General features: G+C 33.8%; 1 protein-coding gene across 8 annotated transcripts in view; it reads left to right on the top strand.

Moving 5' to 3' along the window:
• The window catches only part of NUP58 (nucleoporin 58), a 40,702-nt gene extending 16,459 nt beyond the window's left edge, over window positions 1-24,243 (top strand). For 6 of the 8 annotated variants that reach the window (XM_032315280.1, XM_032315279.1, XM_032315273.1 and 3 more), the window contains 10 exons: window positions 761-785; window positions 1,897-1,962; window positions 2,284-2,458; window positions 7,096-7,175; window positions 9,431-9,549; window positions 9,973-10,055; window positions 13,381-13,582; window positions 19,023-19,121; window positions 20,726-20,821; window positions 22,095-24,243. In XM_032315280.1, coding sequence (XP_032171171.1) covers window positions 761-785; window positions 1,897-1,962; window positions 2,284-2,458; window positions 7,096-7,175; window positions 9,431-9,549; window positions 9,973-10,055; window positions 13,381-13,582; window positions 19,023-19,121; window positions 20,726-20,821; window positions 22,095-22,264 — 1,115 coding nt within the window. In that variant the 3' untranslated portion in view covers window positions 22,265-24,243. The remainder of the gene's footprint in view (window positions 1-760; window positions 786-1,896; window positions 1,963-2,283; window positions 2,459-7,095; window positions 7,176-9,430; window positions 9,550-9,972; window positions 10,056-13,380; window positions 13,583-19,022; window positions 19,122-20,725; window positions 20,822-22,094) is intronic. The other 2 variants (XM_032315275.1, XM_032315277.1) reach the window with 2 other exon arrangements.
• The last annotated feature ends 1,019 nt before the right edge of the window (window positions 24,244-25,262 follow it).

The raw sequence follows: 25,262 nt of genomic DNA on the forward strand, positions 1-25,262 counted from the left end.
GTGACATGAAAAAGACTTAATTTCAACATCCTGAGAAAATATGTGCACATAACTTATGTCATCCCGATCACTTTTAAAAATGTGTGTGTAAGTGCCAAAACAGGTTGAAAGAGGAACCATTAAGGTTCTGTGATGGGATGAAGTTTTGTGTGTTCCTGTATTTTCTTCATTAAGCAGGTCTTATTTTGCAGTGTGAAGTAAATTCTGGAAAAGCAGAAAGTGAGTCACTGCATTTGCTGACGGAGCATTTTTACTTTTCTACTTTTAGACATACACTAATAATGATAACCACTAAATAAGTGTTCATGAGAAAGCTGTTGATCTAGTCTGCACACATTAAAAACATCATCTTAAAAAATTGCTGCTTTTGTAAAATATTTAGAGACATCCGGGTAGTCTGACATATTTTAGTATTCTAAACTGATAGAACCTAAGAAAGCATCCAGTAGGACTTACAGGAGGTCAACTGTGCTAAGCAAGAATATTTTTCATAGAAGATAGTTGAAAGAGGAAGAATCTCGCCCTTGAAAGAAATAGATACAAATCAGCTACGTAACTATCTGTTTATGTGTATACAAACATGTCCCCATAGTATGTTGTTTGGAGTTTGTGACAAGAGACCTCATATGATGTCTACGAGTCTGTCGGTAAAATGCTTAGAAGTTTCTATTTATACCTAAGTTTGTGTTAAATTAAAACTTGAATTTGGAATACATTGTTAAATGACCTGTTTTTACATAAAGCTTCTTGAATTTTCTAGGTGATAAAACAGGAACAAGACCAGAGTAAGTTTACAATTTAACTTTTAAAGTATTTTATTTGAAGAATTTTATTTGTTAATTTATAGGCAGGTGGTCTCTTGGAAGTAAAAGAAACTATATAGACATTTAGAAGAAAAATTCTTTGAATCAGTTTTTGTCTAAAGTAAAATAATGAACATATGCTCTGGAAAGATTTTGGAAGGTCAGATCTTTAATTTTTAATCATTAGGAAAGTTTATAACCAATTCTTTCTGGAATACTTTATGCTCAGTTTTAGGTATATATACCTTTTCTATATAAACTACTATACCAGTCCCATTTATTTTCTGATGATGAAGAGGTAGAAAAGCCTCTATCTATATACATCAGATAGGTTTGAAGATCACTATTTTTACTAGCACTTACATTTTCTCACCTAATTTGTATTACATTAGATAAAACATTTGTAAATAAATGATCAAGTTCATGCCTCCAAAATATCTTCTGTATACTTTAGCCCTATTTCATAAATGAGAAAGCTGTAGGAGACTGAGGTTTGCTTCAGGTTCTATCAAGGAAGTAGTAGCAGATCTGTGACTGAATTTTAACTCATAATTGCATTACAGCATGCCACATTTCACCTCTTCCTATTCTCATTAAATATTTATGATTCCCTTAGTCTATCCCTAGGTTTTATTTTGTTGAAGAATAAATTGAAATTCTAAAAATCAAGTAAAATATAATGAGAATCTCATTATGAGAAGTTTGTAGACTTTCTTTAATGAATGCTTTAATATTTTTGAACGAAATAAAAGGTCAGTCATAGAGTTTTTATGCCAGGGGAACTTAGTTCAATATTTAATCTCTTGTATTTTCTAATTTTTTTTCTTAAACATTTGGTCAGATGCATTTATGTGTACTTATGATAGGTGCCAGTCCTTTTAGAAGAGAAATCTCCCTGTCAGATGAATTGTTAAAGCTATTTTAAAGGTCAGGAAACAACATTTTTTAATAAAGAGATTTGAAATCAACCATAAGAGCTATAAATGGGGAATATTTGTTTTACCTCCTCCCCTTTAACACTTATGTAGTGGAACTCAGCTGTCAGCTTTTTAGAACCTCAATGGCTTTAATCTATCTGTGGCATTTTTCTCAGGGATAGTAAAGCACTGAAGGATGAAAATCTCCCTCCTGTCATCTGCCAGGATGTTGAAAACCTCCAGTAAGTGTGTCAAATGTAATTAGATATATCATGTTGAAGAATGTTAGAATCTATTTTAAGGGGAACATCTCTTCTTCCTCTTAAACATTTTAACTTGGGTGTTGGTAAAAATTTTAATATTTTTATAAGCAAAGCAGAATAATGGGAATTAAAATTCTTTTATTGTCAATCTGAAAAAAGCATGTGAACTGTGGATGAATTTTTAATATTTCCTTTTTAAAAAACACTAAGACTCTGACCAGCCTATAGTAAATATACTTTTTTCCTATAGGAAACCAAAGGTGTATTTTTTATGGAATTCAGTTTTATGTATCTTTTTAGGAAATTTGTGAAGGAACAGAAACAGGTACAAGAAGAAATTAGTAGAATGTCTTCAAAAGCCATGCTTAAAGTACAAGAGGATATTAAAACTCTGAAACAGCTTCTGTCACTGGCTGCCAGTGGATTACAGAGGAACACCCTCAGTATTGACAAGTTGAAAATAGAAACTGCTCAGGTAAACTAACTTAAAGTAATTTTATTGTAGGGTTTTGTTTCGTTTCATTTAAGTCTTATAGGTTATAAGACTAGATACAGATGTACTGTAAGAAAACTGTATAGCATGTGTGCTTTTTAAAAAAAGATTTTATTTATTTGAGAGAGAGAGAAAGAGAGCATGAGAGGGGGGAGGGTCAAAGGGAGAAGCTGACCCCTTGCTGAGCAGGGAGTCAGTTGCAGGACTCAGTCTTGGGTTTCAGGATCATGACCTGAGCCGAAGGCAGTCGCTTGACCAACTGACACCCAGGAGCCCTAGCTTGAGTACTTTTAAGTTGCTATGATAATAGTAGTCACTAGTTTGTATTGAGTTCTTATTATTTATGAGGCAGTATTTTAAGCAATTTATATTAGTCCAGTTTAGTTTTCATGACAGCTCTATGAGTTAGGCCGTCTTATCTTTGTTATATAAATAAGAATATGGGCAGAGAGGTGTTAATAAATGGAAGAGGTTGTCAATAAGTGGAAGAGCTGATACTCTTAACTAGTTTGTTTCCTAAGAGTGCTTGCTGGCTAAATTGCTATATCGTACAAGCAAGGCAGAAAAATATGTTTTTAAAAATCTGTCATCCATTAAATAAAAACTATATTATGCTTTTTAAGTATTAAAAATTCTGATGACTTGCCAGTCTTATGTCTTAGTTAAAAATGTTAATGAGGCTCGTGTTTTTTGCCATTCATATGTACTTGTTTTTTCTTTCTATGGCATAATATATGTAAAATATGTAATACATTGTTCTTCTCTACATTGTTGGGGAAGAGTGATGGTAGATGATTTGGTTTATATTTCACAATTATAAAATATATTTCTTTGGATCATGGCAGTCTAGAAATCTTTCCCTAAAGTTTTCTCTCATCTGTTAAAGAACTTAATGTGAAACACCTTTTTAAAGATTTATTTATTTTTTAGAGGACATTCCCTCGCCAGTGGGAGGGGCAGAGGGAGAGGAGCAGAGAATCTCCAGTAGACTCCATACTCAGCAGGGAACCCAATGCGGGGTTCGATCTCATGACAACTGCACCATCCGGATGCCCCTGTGATACGCCTTTTTAAAATACGCCTGTGTGGCTAAGTGGGTTAAAGCCTCTGCCTTCAGCTGAGGTCGTGATCCCAGGGTCCTGGGATCAAGCCCTGCCTTGGGCTCTCTGCCCAGCAGGGAGCCTGCTTCCCTTCCTCTCTCTCTGCCTGCCTCTCTGCCTACTTGTGATGTCTGTCTGTCGAATAAATAAATAAAATCTTTAAAAAAAAAAACAAACAAAAAACATGGGCTTATCAAGAGTGCTATGCGCTTCATAAATAAAGTAATACTACGTTAAGTAAAAATTCGAAAGATGCTTATATGTCCTTTTTTATTGAAATATCATTGACATATAAAACTATATTAGTTTCAGGTGTGCAATGTAATGATTCAATATTTGTGTATATTGCAAAATGACCCAACAAATCTGGTTAATATCTACTACTATACTTAGGCAAAAAAACTTTTCCTGTTGATATGAGAACTTTCAGGATCTACTTTCCTAGCAACTTGTGAATATACAATACAGTATTATTAACTATAGTCATCATGCTGTACATTAAATACCTAGTACTTACTTACTTGATTTAAAATTAGAAGTTTGTATGTGCTTATGTGTCTTCAAGTCAACTATTAGAGAATACTTTGTGATATTTTTAATAAAAATGTGTTATTAAGTAACTACTCTAAACTATGAAATTTAAGAGGAATTCAAAGCCTTTATTTTCTGCTTTTAGATTTCCTGATTGCCTACAAACTTCAGTTAAATATGATTAATGTATTTCTCCCATGTTTCTTTTCTACTTATTCCTTCTGTATACATCATCAGATATGTTTGCATCATCTTTCTAGGAGGAAGGAAATGTCAGTTATGCTTTTAGACAGTGGAGAATGTTTAGATTCTGGTTAAACATTACATAAAATTATAAATTTCATGTGAAATGTATTAAATTATATGGGAAGGGACATTAGCACAGTAATAGAGGAGGTAAACTCAAGAAAAAGAGAAATGAATGCTATAATGGGATCCACTGTAACTCTAGCACTAGATGAGTTCATTCATAAATATTTGTTGAATACCTTTTATTTATTTATTTATTTATTTATTTATATTATTATTTTTTAAATATTTTACTTATGTATTTGATAGAGAGATCACAAGTAGGCAGAGAGGCAGCCAGAGAGAGAGGAGGAAGCGGGTTCCCTGCCGAGCAGAGAGCCCGATGCGGGGCTCAATCCCAGGACCCTAAGATCATAACCTGAGCCGAAGGCAGAGGCTTTAACCCACTGAGCCACCCAGGCGCCCCAGAATTGAATACATTTTATGTACCAGACTTGTTAATAGACTTTCAGAGATAAAAACCCAACCCCAAAGATACTAAAAGACTAGTTGTGTAAATGAAATAATAAAAGATTGGGTGGAGTATAATGGTGGCAAAAAAAAAGAAGAGGATGAGTCAAAGAATGTTTTCATAAGAAAAAAGTCATCTAAATCAATTTTAGAAAATTTTTACAGGTGATGTCAAAGAAATTTGATCTAAGATTCTTACTTCTAATTCAGGAATTACTGCTCTACCCTCAGTCTAGTGAATTATCAATTGAGAAAATATTCTTACTCTCTTAGTGAGGTAGTTATCAGTATTCCTTAACCCTAAAAGTTTTTCTTCAAAGAAAACCTTTTTGGGAAATAACAGGCAATTCTGAGGAACAGTGTTGTGATCGCAAAGACCAGAACCTTATGGAAGCAAAGTCTCTTAAATTCTTAATTTTTTGTAACATAACTCAAGGGTTTAATTAAGAGTTTAAGTATTTAAAATTTCTTCTTTTGGGGTAGGGCAGGTGTCAGTGGTTTGTTGAGGTTACACGTAGTCAGTTAACATTTTTAAGGATCTGTTACAAAGCACTTCAGCAGAAGTGTTCAGGATCAAAAGACTTAAAATATGCTAGGGAGAGTGAGCTAAATCAGTTGGGTAACATGTTCCAGGGACACAGTATGATAGAGGCACAAAGGGCTTAAGTGAGCATTTTTATCATCTGTCCAGAGTTAGGATACCTTTGTGCTGAATCTTGAACATGAGTGTTACTGGGCTGGTAGACTACCAGGCAGAGGAATGGAATCATGAAATAGGTATGTTTGAGGATCTTTAAGTAGTTTGGTATCATAGAAGCACTGATAATGAGTCTTGGCCTGGCCAGAGGTAGGCAGGGTTCAGAGTTAATAGTCCAGAGCCCTCCAGGGCATTTGTCCTGAAGTCAGATAGGATGGACGTCTGAGATGAAGAGTGAAAAGGAGGGCGCCTGGGTGGCTCAGTGGGTTAAAGCCTCTGCCTTCAGCTCAGGTCCTGATCCCAGGGTCCTGGGATTGAGCCCTGCGTGGGCTCTCTGCTCAGCAGGGAGTCTGCTTCCTCCTCTTGTTCTCTGCCTGCCTCTCTGCCTACTTGTGATCTCTGTCTGTAAATAAATAAAATCTAAAAAAAGAAAAAAAAAGTGAGAAGGAAATGGAAAGAACAGGTAGAGACTGTTAAAGACTTAGTTTGACAGTAAAATGAGGGCAAGAGCTTGCTGTAGGGAATATAAAGTTAAGGTACTTTTTTTTTTTTTTAAGTAAGAAAACTTAGAGAGATTAAAAATCAATGAGGTGTTAGCACAGTGGGATGTAATCTGGTAAAACCAGAATATCAGTCTTGAAAAACCACTGGTTAAAAGATTAGAATTGCACTAAAGAACAATAGAAGGCAGTATAAGAATGGTTAAGGGTATAAACTTTAAAACGGGGCTGCTTTGATACAGTTCTCAGGTATTCCAGCTACATGGGTCTGGACAAGGTACCTCATGTCCTTGTAAGTTCTCCTCTTCATTGGTATTAGGGAGATGTCACAAGGGGGATGTCATGTAGATTAGAAGGTTGTTATTGAGGATAGACCATGATATAGTACACATAAAGCCTTTTAGCATAGTGCTTGGTACGTAGTAAGTTACCAGAATTTTAACTGCTGCTACATCAGCCTTGACATTATTACTGCTGCTATCTTGCCTTTTTAAAACAGCATTTTCTATATTTGTATATTAAAGATTTTTAAATAATAGCAGTCTTTTGCTGTAGATGAATTAACTTCATGAGTTTTACAGAAGTCCATAGTTCTTTTTTTTTTTTTTTAAAGATTTTATTTATTTATTTGTCAGAAAGGGAGAGAGAGAGAACATAAGCAGGGGTAGTGGCAGGCAGAGAGACAAGCAGGCTGAGCAAGGAGCCCAGTGTGGGACTCGATCTCAGAACCCTGGGATCATGACATGATCCGAAGGCAGTCGCTTAACTGACCTAGCCACCGAGGCACCCTGAAGTCCTTAGTTGTTAAAATAGATCAGCAAGTCATTATAAATTTATCATAAAGTTTTTTTAAATATGTACTTTGTCTTGTTTGGGAAGAGGTTTTAGGAACTTATAAAGCAGGTTAAATAGAGCATGTTCTCATAACGTGTGTGGCGTTGTTGGAAATTTCAGTCCAGGGAGCATCTTTATTTTTTTTAACTTTTTTTTGTTTGTTTGGTTTTTGTTTTTTAAAAACCTCTGATCTATTAGGAGTTAAAGAATGCTGAAATAGCTTTAAGAACCCAGAAAACACCACCTGGACTCCAACATGAAAACACAGCTCCTGCTGAGTAAGTTACTGGATTTTCTCACTTTAAGAAAGCAAAACAATCCAATACGTGGGCTAAGAATTTTTAGTTTCGTCTGTAGCAGACCTGGGTTAATAAGCACTTAACATGGATTTCTCCATTGAATTCTCATAATAACCCTAAGAAGGCAGTTCTTACCTTCATTTTATTGGAAGGTAACTACAGCTAAGATATAAGCTTTTAACCACTATTATGCAGTTATACTTTATTTACCTGTTATTTACAGGGCCTATTCCACTATATTAAATTTTGCAGGTAGTAGAATCTTCTATTTTACCAATAAGGACTTTTTAATTTAAAAATAATTTTATGATAGTCCCTTCTTAAAAGAGGGCATTCTAGAAATAGTTGCGCCCTTTTACTTATTTGCTTAAAATGTTTTGTTCATATAGGCAATAAGTCTTCAGGAAGAGCAATTAGAAAATGTAGATAAGTTAAAATTGAAAAAAATTCATCTGTAATCTCATTACCTAGGTTGTATATTTGTGAAGTTGCCATGTGATCTCTATCTTGTCTCTTCTTTATATCCTTTTGTGTTGCTAGAGATAATAATAGCTAATATTTATCAGATGCTTACCATATGCCAAGCGGTATGCTTAGCACTTTACCTGCTTTATCTCATTTTCCACAAAACCTCTACAGTTGTTATTCCATTCTTAGAGATGAGGAGCCTGAGGCATGAAGAGGTGAAGCCCTGAGCTTGTGAGTGGTATAGGTCTGTCTGACTTCTGATCCCTCGCTTTCTCTTTTAACTTTTTATTAGATATAATTTCAGGCTTATAGAGAAGTTTCAAGGCTAAAACAAAGAATTCCCATATATCTTTTATCCGGTTTCCTTACATGTTAATATTTTTACTATATATGTTTTGTTCCTTTGCTCTTTATGTGTATATACATATTTTTACCCCTGATCAGTTTTATTTGCAGACATGATGTCCTTTATGTTAAAGTATTTTAGTTTGTATTTCTTAAATGTAATATTCTGTTACATAACCATAGTTCAGTGATCAAAATTAGGAAATTAACAAGGATAGTGATGCTCCTCTTATTCAGATTGGCATGGTCTGTGCTTTCTCACTGGACTGCCTCTAATATTTTATCCCTCTGTCTTGTTCTCCATGCTGCCATCAGAACTAGTTTTAAAATGGGTGAATTGTATCATTTTCCACTGCAAAAAGCTTCTATAGTTCTCCATTTCTTACAGAACAACATTCAGCTTGCTTTGCATGCTATTTAAGGTCCCTTTTTATCTTAGTAGCAGCATTCTCTGGTTGAATTTATCAGAATACTAATAGTACTACACATTCTTTCTGTAAACACTATAGTGTTTTCAGATTATAAATACAAGAACCTTAAGTGCTTCCTTGTAAAATCTGGTTGACAGTTGCACTCTTTTAAAAAAAACTTTTTATTTTGAACTTATTTTAAACCTTAAAAAAACCCTGCAAAAATGGTAGTACAAAGAATTTCCTTATTTCCCTTACCTTGCCAACCTTTACATACATACCGTGTAACCACCAGGATTAGGAGATTAACCAAGAATAGAAAATTAATATAGGCATGATATTGTTAACCAAGCTACAGAAATTACTTGAATTTTATTGACTTTGCCACTAAAGTGCTTTTTCTTTTCCAGGATCTGATCTGTTTTCTACCAGTGTACTTTTCCTATTCCAGGATCCTATTCACTTTGCCATTAGTTGTTATTTCTCCTTGATCTCTCCCAGTCTGTAACAGTTTTTCAGTTTTGTTTTGTTTTTTTAAGATTTTATTTATTTATTTGACAAAGACGGACACAGTGAGAAAGGGCACAAACAGGGGCAGTGGGAGAGGGAGAAGCTGCCCTACCGCCAAGCAGGGAGCCCAGTTTGGGGCTTGATCCCAGGAACCTGGGATCGTGACCTGAGCAGAAGGCAGACGCTTAACAGTTGAGCAACCCAGGCGCCTCAGTTATTCAATCTTTATTTGTCTTTCATGACCCTGATTCTTTTAAAGAATATAAAGCTACTTTGTAGATTATCCCTTAATTGGAATTTTTCATGATTAGAGTAAGGGTGTGCATCTATTTGTGATAACCTGTTAGTTTTTCTTTCAATAATATTTGTGCTCTGTCATTAGGTTGTCGGACTAAGTCAAAGGCCTACTTAAATGGGGGCATATATTTATTTGGTATTTTGAATGTAAGGAAAGGAATATTTTTAAAACTTCTGTCTGACTCTGTAAATGTTTTCGTGTAGCTACTTCAGAATCTTGGTTCAGCAGTTTGAGGTACAGCTTCAGCAGTACAGACAGCAGATTGAAGAACTAGAAAACCATCTTGCCACTCAAGCGAATAACTCACATATAACTCCTCAAGGTAACATACTTTCTGTGGTGATTTTTTTTTTTTTGATAGCACTATTTTTTCGTAAGAGAAGTTAAGGTGTTAATACATAGTAGATATTTTAAATAAATACTAGTAGTTGTCTTAAGCTGCCATAAGAAAATTTCCTTAAAGCCTTGATTAGATCTTTATTCTCTCTTAATAGAAAGTGCACTATGGTGAATTGTTACTCTGCTAACCAGGGCAGAAGTCTCAGGGCCTCCTCCCTTCTGCCGATGACTGATGCAGACACCCCACTCTCAGTCTACTCATTGTGCTGTCTTGTCGTGTTCATGCGAATATTCATGTCGTTTTCTCCTCTTAGACTTTGTACCAAAAATTGGACTCAAGTTACAGAAAAATAATACTGATTGTGTTACATAGATATTTGTGTGATAATATAATTTTCTTTTATAGATTTGTCAATGGCTATGCAGAAAATTTATCAAACATTTGTAGCTTTAGCTGCACAACTTCAGTCTATTCATGAAAATGTAAAGGTAAGTTTTCATTACCGGTTCACATATCTGTATATCTAGACCCAAGTGAAGTATTTATTTGCAGAGCATTCGTGCCTATTATAGGACTAGCTAAAATTACATGTAAGTGAAAAAAACTAAAACTAAAATAATCCGTAATCATACTCAGACCCAATCACAGATCTATTTTTTTCCCCAAAAAGATCCAAGTATTCTATGCAATCAGCTATTTTAACTTTTTTCAGTAATACATTGTAAACAACTTCCTGTGTTAATACATATATTTCTTCAACATCATTTTTAGTAGTTACGTAGGATTTCATTGTATATACGTGTATAGTTTCCTTACCCAATCCTCTTTTGTTGGACATTTAGGTTGTTTCCATCTACACCTCTATAAGCAGCACTACAGAAAATAAACATTCTTAGTTAGCAAAATCATTTTGCACTGCTTTAATTTTGCATATAATTTAAATACTTATTGGTCATCAAGTACTTAAACATTTTTCCCTTTTAAATACAAGGAACTATTTGTGTTTATTAAATAATAAAAATAAAATAATTTGTCATGGGATATTTTGTACCTTGTGTGATGTTAGTTTTTAAAATTTAAGTGAATGTTAAATATAAGTATACTTTTTCCAACTAGTTGGGCAAATATAATTAAATCCTTTCTTGGAGTTATATAGTTAGAAAAATCTTTAAAATTCTAAGTGTCCAAACCAGAGTCTAAATAAATTAGTAATTGCATAAAATAAAGTTTGAGATTACCATTGTTTTCATTTTTATTTTAATCTGTTCATGATAATAAATGTTTTAAAAAGTCAACCATTTAAATTATACCATGTTTGAAATGAACATAATTTGGACCTTTTTCTTTAATATCTTTAAAATTCTAAACCAAATATTTTAAATTGTTTAGTTTTAGGGATGCCTGGGTGGCTCAGTCGGCTAAGCGTCTGCCTTCAGCTCAGGTCACGATCCCAGGGTGGTGGGACTGAGTCCCATATCAGGCTCCCTGCTCAGCAGGGAGTCTGCTTCTCCTCCCACTGCTCCTGGTGCCCCCTCCTCTTGTGCTCTCTCACCCTAGCCCTTTCTCAAGTTGATACATAAAATCTTTTTTTTTTTTATTTTTTTTAAAGATTTTATTTATTTATTTGACAGAGATCACAAGTAGGCAGAGAGGCAGGCAGAGAGAGAGGAGGAAGCAGGCTCCCTGCTTAGCAGAGAGCCCGATGTGGGGCCCGATCCCAGAACCCTGAGATCATGACCTGAGCCGAAGGCAGAGGCTTAACCCACTGAGCCACTTAGGCGCCCTGATACGTAAAATCTTAAAACAAAAAAGTCCGAATTTTTATCAAATATTCTTGAAATTTATGGGTCTGTAATAAATATTACTTTAGCTTTTTAAAGGGCTAAAGATGATTCCTTATTGGTGCTTTGAAGTCTGTGTTGTGCAGATTTTTTTTTCTTAATTTTTGTTGTGAAAGTTTTTCAAATACACGCATATACAAAAAACAGGGCACTACTGTAATGAATGCCCAGCTACTCACCACTCAGTTTCAACCATTACAAGATCCTGCTGGTTTTGTTTTATCAATTTTCCACACAGAGTTGCTTTTCTCTCTGAAATATTTTAAAGCAAATTCTAGACATATCAATTGTAAGTATACATGCTTTTTCAATGGCAGTTTCTGCTCTCTGGTTTGAAAACTACCCTTTTCAGTAACATGACCATAAAACATATGGATTCACACAAAATCTCTTTTGATCATGTTGTATAAACTAGACCTGACAACTTGATCTACTCTTTTTTTTTTTTTTTTTGTAATGCACATCCCTAAGAACCAAAGGATGTTCTGTGAGCAGATTTGCTATGTTGCGGTTTATTTTCAGCTGCTTTTAGTGAGCAAACTGTGATTTCTAGACTTACTTACTTACAGAAGTTTCCAGTGAGTTGGTTTTTTATTTTTGTTTCTTGCGTGTTGTTTTTTCATGAGATAATCTGCTGAAACAGGCTTAAACTACCTGAGCCAGCCAGTCTTCAGGGACATTAACAAAATTGGACCTTGTATCAGTAATTATACAGTAATTATATGGCTGAGGTCAGTTCTTCTTTTTTTTTCCCCTTTTCCAGAAACCAGTTGTCTTTCAAGTCTCGAAGGCAGGTCATTATTTTCTAGTATAAGTAGAACTAAAATTTATGGGCTGTTGGTGCCAAACATTGCATGGGTTTATGCATATATATGTGCACAGAGAAAAGGGAGGATGGACTCAGAGAGATCAATTTTAATAAAATTCATTCTTCTGGTATCACATACCCTACATCTGACTGGATTTCCTAGTTTTCAGTTCTTGGTAGGCCTGCTTCAATACATTATAGAGGTAGGAAAGTTTGGAACTGGAACATCAAATACTGATGACTACACAAAATAGGGGATGGTAATGTTTAAATACTGCAAATAACAGTAAGATTTCTAAATACTCTACATGTTAAGACCAAAAAGACTAATAGTTACTAATTTCTGCTGAGAATGTAGGAAATCTGAAAATTCTGCATTTCTTCACATTGTTTAAAACTGATCTAAATTAGATTAAACCTTTAATGAAAAAGTATTTAGTAATTCTGATGTGCAGTAGAATCACTCCTATTAATGGCTTTAATCAAGGCAGATTTTGCACCGTGTGAACCAGTCTACTTTATGAACTTGGTAATTTCTCTTCCTTACTCTGAAATTATAAGTTCACTTTCCCTGCCCCCGCCCCTGCCCCTCTGCCCCAGTTTGGAGACACAAGCTCAACATGAATCATTCTTATGTAAAATAGTCAGATAATACTGATAAGTGAAAGCTCTCCTTAAAGCCCCCAAGCTCTCTTTGGTAAGGACCTTTTATTTTAACCTGTGTCACCTGGGCCTTTTAAAGAAGAATTTAACAGATACATATTTAGTACATGTTTTTAGCCTTTTGAATCTAAAGTTATCAAAAGGTTGGGTGTTGGAGAAATATGAAAAACTGGAGTATTGAAAATGGAATTTTCGATATTACTTTACTTGTTTAAAAGCTTTGCTAACTCATTTTTAAAGAGAGCATCATGGAGCCAGAATATTTTAGACTGTTTATAGGAAAGACATGACAAAAGTAGGGAAAAAAAATAAAAGATTAATAGAGCTTGCATGCATCACTTCCCACACCATGCCCCACTTTGATTTGCTCTTTAGGGTGAATGTATAGTATTGGTGGTGTCTCATCTGTCTGCAGACTTACGTCCTAGTTAGATTATTCATATAATACCAAAGTCAACAAAGAACTTGACTTACTAACTGTCTCTTTTTTCTTTCATTTAGGTGCTAAAAGAACAGTACCTTGGCTACAGGAAAATGTTCTTAGGAGATGCTGTAGATGTGTTTGAAGCCAGGCGAGCAGAAGCCAAGAAGTGGCAGAATGCACCCAGAGTTACTACTGGACCCACCCCTTTCAGCAACATGCCAAATGCGGCAGCCGTTGCCATGGCTGCAACACTTACACAGCAGCAACAGCCTGCTACAGGTCTGAATGCATTCAAGTTATAGCTTCTTACTGTTCAAATGCAGAACATTGATGTGCATTTTTATAAGTCTTCCTTTTGTGTTAGCACTGAAGAAATTTCTATGAGTAGCTGTTCCAATACAATCTAAAAATTGTGATGGACACAATTATAAACATACCTGATAAAAAATGCAGGGTAGTCTTAGCAATAATTAATACATCAATTAGATAATGAGTATTGTGAATTACTTAATGTTACTTGCTGTATTGCTATAAATGCCCTTTAGAACATGGTGTTTCACTACCGAATTACATTTAAGAATATTAGATTCTAAAATCGTGATTGTATCATTTATTGTTTTAAAGTCAGAGATAATCCAGCCATACTTTGCATTTTTCATATATGATACTGATAGATGGTGCATTCTCATTTCCTCATTCATAGTGATTGCAGAGTACCCACATTTAGGATGAAGTACATTGATATGACTGAAGGTGTGTTAAAGATCATTTGGTTGTTTTTATGCATAATGACTGGAAACAGAGTACAGGTCCCCTCTTAACCAAATTTGGAAGAAAGTACATGCTAGAATTATATGTACCTTTTCAGAATGAGCAGAACAGTAGCAAGAGCAGGAAAAAGATGTTTTGCGATGTTCTGCATTGCATATTAAGAAGTTTGAATGGGGAAGCTGGGCAGATGATGAAAATAATTGGTGAGATACTGGGAAGCAGATAATTTAGTCCTTTGGTTTAATTCCACTTCTAACGAGAGAAACATTTTTGTGGTCTAGTTCAGCGTATGCAGTTTGGTCCTGTGTCTTTTGGAGATTATTGTCTTTACTACAGTCTGTTTTTTTGGTCAGGCTTGAAGTGTGACATAGAAAATATAGTGTTAATGGATATTGATTTTTACTTTCCTCATTCATAAATTTTTGAGTAATGCTTAATTATTCTATAGCATGTGTCTTTCTGAGAGTTCCATATAGTCCAATAGTAAATTACGGTACAAAAAGAGTAAAAAAACAGGTGTATCTAAACTGCATTCAGGCTGCCTCTACTAGGGAAGCATTCTCTGGTTTTCAGTACTGGCAGTTTAAAAATTATTCTTCACATTTGGAGATGACAGAATTGACTTACCATCAGTGCATGGCTGATGATTGGTTTATGCCAAATTGTCCACATTCCATGGCTGGACCTATGTGAATAGTGGCTCACAGTGGCACTCTCTAGTACTTCTCTAGCTGGCTGGAGTGTAGGATTCCATTCTCAAGTTACGGAGGGAAAAAAATCAGTATGTGGCTGATTCCCATCAAGTCAGTATAGGAATCAGTTCCATAATTAATGATTATCAGTTCTCCTGATTATGTAACCAGCTAATCAAACCAACATAGTACCAATTTACTTTTTAGAGCCAATATTAATCCTACAATAGATCAGATAAGCGTGGGTTTGGGTTAAGTATTCTTAAAAACATAAGGGATTTCCATTTTAATAAATACAACTTGAGAAAGCTCAGTTACTTAAAGTGTCATGGCATAAATGAATTAATTATATTCTGTGATACACAACTAAATTTGAAGCAAAACCACTTGTCAGGGTTGTTGTTTTTAATTTTCTCATGTAGACAGTCTTGAGAGGTCATGCTTTTTGGGCTCATGGACATATGAAGATAATATATTTGTTCTATAAATATGAGTGCCTGCTATGTACTAGGCTCCCAGGATACAAAGGTAAACAATGTGAGTTGAGTATGTTGTTTGCTCTCTGTCGTGGTGGAGAATGTTAGCTTGATTTAGAGTAATCATCTTGAGGAGCCTTTGCTCATTTAATTTTATTTGTGACTTTTGCCAGGCTTCAGGGAGACTTGACTGCATTCTATGTTCCCTGCAGTTTTCAAACTCACATAAGGGCTTCCTCATCGGCTGGCAGGAATTGTAATTTATCAACCTAAACAGTCTCCGATTGTTTTCATTTTGAGTTGTGTGGATTTTTAGAACTGAGAAGCTGAACAGTAGTAATAACAATTTTGCATTATGTCTTCTCTTTTTGTTTCTTCAAAGGCCCCCTCAGCTCTGTAGTGCATTCCTTTATGCATCTTCTAGTTAGAATGTTAGTTATTCCAGTCGTGTCACCACTACAGGGAGATGGATGAGGTTTCTTAGATACCTACTGATTTCATGAATTACAGCCCGTTGAGGAATTTTTACATTGTGCTTTGTACTCAGTGACTTATTCTTTATGTTTCAAGACTTTGAGGATGTCTTTTTTTTTTTTTTTAAGTGACAATAATAAAATTTAAACACCATCTAGATTCAGTTAGGTAAAGCTGGTGTGCTGTTTTTATACATCATTGTTGATCTGTGCAAGGTTTGAGTTGACAGGGATTTTGCTTTCAATTGCATATGGGTTCTTGACTTTATTAATGTAAAAAGTGCAGATAGCCTCTTAGGCTGCTACCTTCTGAAGGTGGTTTCTGCATAGTCTTTCTTGGAGGTGGAGGTATGGATTTAAGTTACTTCTTTAACATTTCTTTGGTGTTTTTTAATGAAAAAAATATAATAGAGATTAGGCCTGCATGATTTATGGTTATTGCTTCTGAAGGTTGAAGAGAATTGATGAAAAACCAGCAGGCTAATTATGTATGAAATAAGCATCAGTACATGGATAAATGACATATTAGTAGATCTTGAGTACACTTGTCCACCAGTGCTTTTGAAGCCTCTTAAAAAGCTTAAGACATTTACATTAGGATTATCAGTAGAATTTTAACTTAGGATAGATTGTTTTGAACTAATGTGTTGGGATTAAGTTTTGCTGTTGTGTTTTGACACTTTTAAAAGTTCTTGATGTTTACACAATAAGACTATTCTCATGTGACTTAGCTGCTATTTTTAAGGAGAGCTGAGACATTTTGTTAGGAGTTCCTAATTTCTAGCTTTTAGTGTAGGTTTGGACATTTAAGATGTAGTGTTAAATAGGAAACTTTAAGTATTTCATTTTAGTTTCTTGTAGTTTTGTGGTTTTGTTGTATTTAACAACCAAAGGAACATTCCCCTTTAAATCAGTAAGTAAAATTTTTCAAATTGGGGAAAAGGCATTTTTTTGTTTCTAAGAAAAATTATTTTTAAAATATGACTTAGGAATAATCACACTAATAACATTAGGTATTTTGAGTAATTACTGAAAATTACTAAAAAAATTTAGCACTTTAGTCCTTTTCCTGTGAATGCAGTTTTACTTTTAAGAAAGTAGAATTTATTCTGGAAAATATGAATTACAGTGCTAAACTTGATTTTGTTGTGTGTGAATATATTATACGGTAACTTTTGTAAAATGTTACTCTACATGAAGATTTCACTTTGGGCAATTATTGGGATATATTACTACTAACTTGATTTTATTTATGGAACTAAGCCTCTCATTGAATGACTATTCAGATTTTGAAACAGAATTCTTGAATTGTTTACGTGACTTTTGCCTGAAGGATTTAGATTCTGCTTTCTAATAGTGAAACTAATTTATATGGTGGCCAGAGTGTAATATATGCTAATACTTTGGCATGGGAGATATTTATCATGAGTTTTTAATATTAAAAAATGTTATACATTTGCCTACTAGTTTTATAAATGATGTTGCCTTCAGAATTTGTGTGAAGGTACAAAACTCAAAGTATCATGTACCTGTTGTGCAATGGAAAGTCTTGTCATTGTCAGAGTTCTTGATTACCAATATCCTGAATATTGATGATTAGGGTTACTCTTAAAAACAGACCCACACACAACAAAAAGCATGTTATTTGAGTAACTCTTGCCACTTGTAGGGTTGAGGGCTGTGGTGTGCATTATTCTTTAGGGTCTTCCACCAGCAGTGCCTCCTATCAACATGTGACACTTAAGTCTCTCAGTGTTCAAGAAACTGGACGTGTGTTTTCTACGTATTATTTTTGTTAGAAGTAAGAGGGTAATATGCTTAGTTTCTTTTTCCTATAGTAACATTTTACAAAAGAGCTGCTAGGCAGGTATTTTATTCTCAAATTGATCTCAAACTGGATGTAAAAATTTAAATCCTTTTTTAATTTATTTTTTAATAATAGTATAAGAACTCCAGCTGCTATTCTTATTCTTTATTTTCTGGGTAGAAGCTATTTGAAAAGTCCAGTTTCTGTCCCAGTGTAGCAAAATGCAGTTTCCTCAGTTTTCTTTTTCTTTTTTTTAATGCTTTATAATTTTACACTACCTTTTGAATATACAAACCTCATTCTTCATTGAACAACTTGAAGGCTTTGATTTTTTTGAAAAGTTTAAATTTCAGTCTGTGTATTACTTTGGCAGTTCCCTCAACTTTGAGATGCACTGATCACTGTGCTTGAAAAAGACAAGACTGAAGATTGTACTATGAAATCTATTGAATAATTTTCATAAATTATTTATCAAATGAGAGATTTTTAGATTTTTGTATTCTGCTTAGTTAAAGAAAAAAAAGTAGTTAAAAAGAGAGGCTAGTAAGTTTGATGCTATTCTTGCCAAACAAACTCAGCCAAAATCTTTAAAGTAACAAACGGGAAAAGGATGACTAATTGTTCTGCATCTGAGTACATTTTCCAAAATGTTGGAAAGAAACTTCTGAATTGAAATCTTGAATGTATTGAATCTGTCAAGGTACACAGAGGTGCCTTTGTAAATGTTCATTATCTATCTTATTTAATCAGGTGATAAGTGGTGTAATGTAGCAGAGCTTAAAATAGAACTCAGTTATCACTTTTTGTGAACAAGTTGGAATTGTCATGTTACTGTGTAATTGATTTGCTTTAAAATGAACAATAAATTTAATAAAATAAAACATTGTCTTGTTTTTTATCTACTTATTGCATATATCATTTATATTTCTTATTAAAAAGTGATGCCTAGTTTTTTGGTACTTACTCTTATGAAGTAACATGATAGTTTTGCCATGTTAGTGTCAGTCTCTTTGATCAGTTGAGACTTGACTCTAACGTTTTAAAAAGGAAAAAAAAAAAAAACCTTTACTTATTACACCAAGTAATTTTATCAGAAAACAAGTGGGGAGATCAAAAACCATTCTAGAAGTAAAACTAAAAGAATTATAATTTACAATACATTAAAGATTTCAAGTTATTTAGTAGATTAAATTAACATTCATCTATCAGTGTGGTAAGCCTCTTAATTGTGTGGCACAAACAAGTCACTTAAAAACAAATTTTTTTTTTTTTTTTTTTTTTGAGAGGTAAATCAGTTAGTATAGATAAATCAGGCTGGGGAGACATCCTGATAATTGAGTTTTAGCAAATAGAATTTGTCAAAATTAATCACTGTTTATTTAAAAAATAACTTCATAAAGAAACTTTAATCTTGAAAGAGTAAGGCAAATTTGTTTTTTTTCCCCCCCATTTTTTTTGTTTTGTTTTGTTTTTGTTTTGTTTTGTTTTTTGTTATACCAGGGCCACAGCCATCTCTGGGAGTTAGTTTTGGAACGCCATTCGGCTCAGGTATTGGCACTGGCTTGCAATCAAGTGGCTTAGGTTCTTCAAACCTTGGAGGTACACTTTCACTTTTCTAATATTGCATTGGACTATAATACATTTGAATTTATACTAGCCTGTAAAAAAAATTCTAAGAAGGTCTGCTATTTTGGAAGAGAAAGTTCCATCTGACAAAAACAGTTCTCTCCAAACATAATTAGTGCATTCTAGTATTAGATTTAGAACTTAAAAAAATCATTTCATCTTTGGTGAATAGTGAATATAAAAGAGTAGTAAAATTAATTGGTAGAGACATTCATATTTTCAAAGCAATGTGCTAAAATGTGAACTTGAAAATTACTTAGTTTTAATAAATTTACTTAACTTAAAAAAAATCAGTAGTCTTAATAACATTGGTTTGGAGTCCAAACTACTTCTGTACATACATCCTACTAATCGTTATCTTCTTTTTTTGTAAATGAACACTTTAAATGGGGAAATAATTTTATTATAATAGAACAGCATGACTTCTGTCTTTTCCTCAGCATTTTTGGCATATTTGCCTTATGCATACTTGTATATATAGCAATTAATAGTTTTATAAGTTAATTCTAACTAGTAAGGTAAGTCTTCTGCAAGTCATTATGCTAAATACAAACGTATTTGCAATTCTCTGGTATGGGTATTTGAAGGTAGAGTGTATTGTAACAAGCATATTATCATGTAATGAATAAGGTTCCCTTATTTCCACTGAAATACATCATCTTAAGAGGGAAGCCAGTGAGCAATCAAGGTAACAGTGTAGTAGACTCTATTGGAATTAGTAGAATTATGGCAGACAACAGATTTCCTATGATCTGTAATCCAATTTGCTATTATATTTCTTAGCATTATAGGCCATAACACTGTCAAACTCAGTATTTTAGATACACTATTGCAAAGTAGCCTAAGAATAATTTGAATTTTATTTTTAGGGCAATTTTAAGAGAATGGAAACAAAGTCTTTACTTAGAATCACCTCTTCATCTTTATATAACAAAAAACATTTCTTTATTTAAATTGTACATAGTATTACTAAGAGAAAAACCATGATGCTTCCGCTCTGAATTAATCAATTGCTAACGTCGGCTGGTATGTGACAGGAGCCTACTGTTACTGAGTAGATTTAACGTGGTTGACTATGTTGTAATTACACAGTTTTTCAGTGGTAAAGGTTTGTAAGTGAAAATGTTTTGGTAAAAAGCAGAGTAAAGTTACCTTTTGGTACTTGGTGTTTAAATTGTTATGCATGCAGGTTTATTTATGAATTTAGTCCGTCTTTTTTTGTTTTTATTTTTTAATGAACTGTCCCTAAGTAGATAGGTTTATATCTGTTTGACATCATATTTGGATAGCTACTAACATTACTAGTTCATTTGGGAGAGAAAATACTAATATGATCTTATTCTTTATAGCTTTGTTCTTTTAAAAATTATGGGTCATAAATTTAGTCTAGATACATAAAAAACGTTTATTTCAGAATTAACCTGATTCTTCCACAAGTCTTATGAGAGAGTAAATCGCAGATTTCTGTAATAGCACTGTATTTGTTAGATCTTTGATAATATTAGGTTTTACTTGTCAGTATCCTTTAACCTGTGTTTTACATACCGTTGTATATTTCTCTATTACCCTTCCACTAGGATTTGGAACTAGCTCTGGTTTTGGATGCAGCACCACAGGGGCCTCCACATTTGGATTTGGAACAACAAATAAACCCTCAGGAAGTCTTAGTGCAGGTTTGTGTGTTTTTGGCCTGAATTTCAGGCAAATTTAAAGATACAAATTATTTAATTTAAAAGTATAAGTATTGTTATTTCCAGTATCCAAAAACAATCCCTGATTCAGTTTCTACCCCCTGATTGAAGCATGCAAGCCTAACAAATCACATAGTTTTATCTCTCTTATAAACTAAAAGTCAGGTTTGTGAAATATTTCTAACAAGACTTACTAGTTTGGTATAAATTGTGTCCTCTTTTAACTAAGTGGAGAGTCTTCTAAACCCAAAGACTAGTTTCATGGTTAAACAAGTCTCTTCATTATTATAAAAATGAACCCATCGTTATAAAAGTTTTAACCCATTTTTTATCATTATTTATTTAGGAGAATAATTTTTCTCCCAAAGAAATGTTCTTTTGTTATCTGTCCCTTTGGTTTTAAGAACACAGGGCTTAGAGATGATTGATTGTTTTCTTTGTTCATTTGGGTATATAATTTTTTGAGTCTTTGAGGAGAAAATTCCAAATTTCTTGTCCATTTTCTCTGTATTTGTAAATAATGGCTTGTTTTAATTTTAACATGCAGTGCTTAGGGATAAATAGCATGTCTAAAATAATGACATAATATGTATTAAATTATGTTTAACTTGAGGGAATTTTAAGGAAATTCTGTTTAATATTAAGTGGCATTTAAAATCAGCAGTTCCAGAAGAGTAAAATAACAGTAGAATTCAGTGGTTTGAGGATTATAATCTAAATATGGTACTTTTAAGGAGGCAGTGATAGTTCTTGATCTTAGTTTTGCAAGAGTTCTTACAAAATCTGAACAATTGCTACTACTCTTTGGTATGTTCACTGCCCTGAAAATCGTGGACTAACGCCTTCTTGGAGGACTTAGGATTATAGGAGTGGGCCCAAAGGTCATGAAGTCTCTCTTCTACATGTTGGTAATGTGTTTCTAGAGGGGCTGAGGAGGAAGGCACCATGGCATATTTGACTAACAGCAAAGTATCTGACAACTTGAAGTTTTGTGTCTAGTTCAATTATTTGTGGTAAGGTTTCTCTTTCGGCCTGGATCACTAAACTTCTTTAAACTTCTTTAAAGGTGCCTCTTAGTTGTTAGCTAGATTATTTTCCTGTAAAATTCCATGTTACAAATTTAGGGTTCTAAGATATTTGCTGTTTTTATAGATTATATATTCTTTTAGCTAGAAATTTATCTCTCATCCCCATTTTTTGTATTTGTGTTTGTGATTTAACTTCTGATATGAATATTTTCTTCCCTAAACATAAGGCTTTGGCAGCTCAAGTACATCTGGGTTTAACTTCAGCAATCCTGGCATCACGGCATCAGCTGGTTTGACATTTGGGGTGTCCAATCCTGCCTCTGCAGGTTTTGGAACAGGAGGACAACTCCTTCAGTTGAAGAAACCTCCAGCTGGAAACAAAAGAGGAAAAAGATAAACATATGGGTTGATGTGGTTGAGAGAATTCATAGCAGCATCGTTCATTCTATGAGTCTATTTTTCTAAAATCGATGCAGTAATTAAATTGCATCCCAGGAGATTTATAAAGTTTTGATATTTTTCCCTACTCCGGAATCTGAACTTTGTTCTTGTTTGCCATGCTAAACATTTTTTTTCTTGTGAATTTTAAACCCAGTTGTGTATTTTCATTATTTTGATTGTCAGTGTAAGAAATGTTCTGATGACATCACTGATTAGGTAAAACCTATTTAACCTAGTGTCATAGCAATGTTTTTGTTAATAAGGTTTACACAATGTGAATATATGCACATTTGTTTCTTATACAGATGGTATGAACTCTAAGTCCTATATTAGAATCAGTTTGTTCCTTGATAAAGGCCTTTTGAACTACACTGCAGGGCATCTTGTGAATACATGTGTAAATACATACAGAATAATACACACAGGTGTGTGTTCATATAAAATATATATTTACGACCTACAACTTTTGCCTCAGACTTGTTCCCCTTTTCTAAGGGTATTCTATTTTTCACCTTTTAAGCTTCAAATCCTCAGTGCTTGTAGAATGATGAGCTAGAGGTACCAGGTCATTGCAGTTATTTGCTTAAAGACTTAGTAAAATGATTACTGGTGTAAATATTTGACCACCTCCACTTCATTGCCCCCGGTCTTTCCATTTTTGTTTTCACCTTAACCTTTAGCAGCTACTCTGAATGAGGAGTGCTGTAAGAATCACTGAACAGACTTTAACAACTTTTATTATCCCATATACCCTCACATTGCGTATATGAGATGTTTTCTCATATCTGAGATGTACCTTCAAGAGCATATTTGAACTCCAGACTGGAGTCTGGGGGCAAAGAGCTATTAAGCCAAATTGATTCTATGCAGGTGAAGGATGCACTATTACTTTAGTGGAAACTTTTCTAGCTATTCCAATACAGAGTTCTTTCTTATAGGGCTATTGATATTGACACCAAATGGAGTGGTTTATCAGCCTCTTAATGTCTTAAGTAAGTGCTTAATTTGGAATAGAGAAACAATATATTTTAAGAAAAAAGTATTCTTTGTAGCAGCTATTAACTATCCCATTTTAACAGTGAACCAGAACTCCAGGTAATAACACATAGGCATGTCAGATTGCATCCGTGTAATATTTGTCTATATTCGTATTAGTGACATAGAGTGGGTGGAAAAGAGGGCCCTTGGAAGAACTGCCTTAGCCATGATTTCAGACAGAAACCGTTAGGTAGACCTACTTATCTTTCAAGTACAGTTTTCAAATGGGATGTGAACATGGAATTTCATTGAAAATAGTTTAATTTTTTATATAGAAGGTTTTGTACATAACGTGCATCAAGTGAATATTTTCAGAATCATTTTCACCAAGGCACCTTTTTTTCTAAAATAGGTATTGCATATATATATATACACACACATATATATTTTTAGTATAATGTTAGTTGGGTTTGATTATTAAAGTGTTGTTAAATCTGTTTTATTTATCCGCTTATAGCAATGATTGGCTTTTTGGAATTGAAACTTTTGCGCCTTGATGCATTAAAATAAGGAAAATGCTTTGTTTCTGAGCACTGAAGTTGTTTTTATTTTTGCATACTTCTCTAATACTGCAATCCCCAGATCCAGAGTTTGGGGAAGGGTAGGAAAATGTAGGATTTTGTGTTTTGAATTACTGTTGGAATTAAATACCCAATTACAGCAAACTTTTTTTTAAAAAGGATGTTGCATTGTGTTGCAAAAAATCTGAATATTTATATTTCTTATTTTTTCTTTATATATTTTACATTTTAATATGTTGAACCACTGGAAATTTGTAACAGATCATTTTGTGATAGGAGTTTAAACGTGTTGTCATTGTCACCGTTGTCTTCACTCTGTCCAGAGCCTATCATTATGTAAACAATAAAATTTATTGTGTCAGTTGCTTTGAATCTTTATAGGTGTCAGTAGTTACTCTTAATATGTAATTTTCTTTTTATTGCTCTTTTATTCTCTTTGGTCAGTTTTTAGTGTTTTCTTTTTACCAGGTTAAATATATTGCTTCTTTAAAAAATTGTAGAGTGAACACAAGATAGTAAGTTCTTTGTCACTTGCTTTTGTTCTCTCAAGATTACAAAAACACACTTAGTTATTTAGAAGAATAGTGGGTAGAATGTGAAAGTCCCCTTCAACTCCCCGGCCTTAATCCCACTTTCTTCTCTTATCTACTCTTCATAGTTTGGTGTCTTTCCTTGCAGACCCTTTTAAAAAATGCCGTTTTCCACATAACATGTACAAATGTTCATTCTTTCTTTCTTTTTTTTTTCTCTCTTGTTTTCTCCCATTTTATTATTCTCTCTTAGATCCTTTTTCTAATAAATGGGTTAAAAATCTGTATGCCCTGTGATTAGCTATTTTGTCCTTTAATGATAGAGCAGTGCTTTTCCATGTCAGTCCATGTAATTTGCTTTTTATGTACCATCCCGTTACACATTCTCTGTAGTTGAGCAGTTTGGTTCTTTCCAGTATTTCAGTTTTACAGAAAAACCTGTAGTGAATATCCTGTATGTGGCTCTTTGTACTTATGCTTAATGTTTTTTTGGGATTGATGCTTGAAGAGGAATTCCTGAAAAGGCATACAGATTCTATTTTTTAATACCAGATTGCCTTCCAAATTTGCTGTGTAAGTAATAAATTTCTGCAGCACGAGTACCCATTTCCAAGTATTCTCTGTAACCCTAGATATTATCAACCCTAATAAGTATTTGTGAGGTTGAGCTTTTTAATATGTCCATTTTAAAATATCTATTTGCATGTGAATGTAATTGCCTGTTGATATCCATTGTCCATTTTTATACCAGGTTATTTAGTAGGGTTTTTTTTTTCTTAATCTCTGTAGATAGTGGGCGTTAATATTTTTCTTGTGAGGTAGTTTGGATTCCTGGAGTCAGCTGAGTTCAGACCCTTGCCTTGAA

This window comes from Mustela erminea, chromosome 15 (genome assembly GCF_009829155.1).
Source record: "Mustela erminea isolate mMusErm1 chromosome 15, mMusErm1.Pri, whole genome shotgun sequence".
Taxonomy (NCBI): Eukaryota; Metazoa; Chordata; class Mammalia; order Carnivora; family Mustelidae; genus Mustela; species Mustela erminea.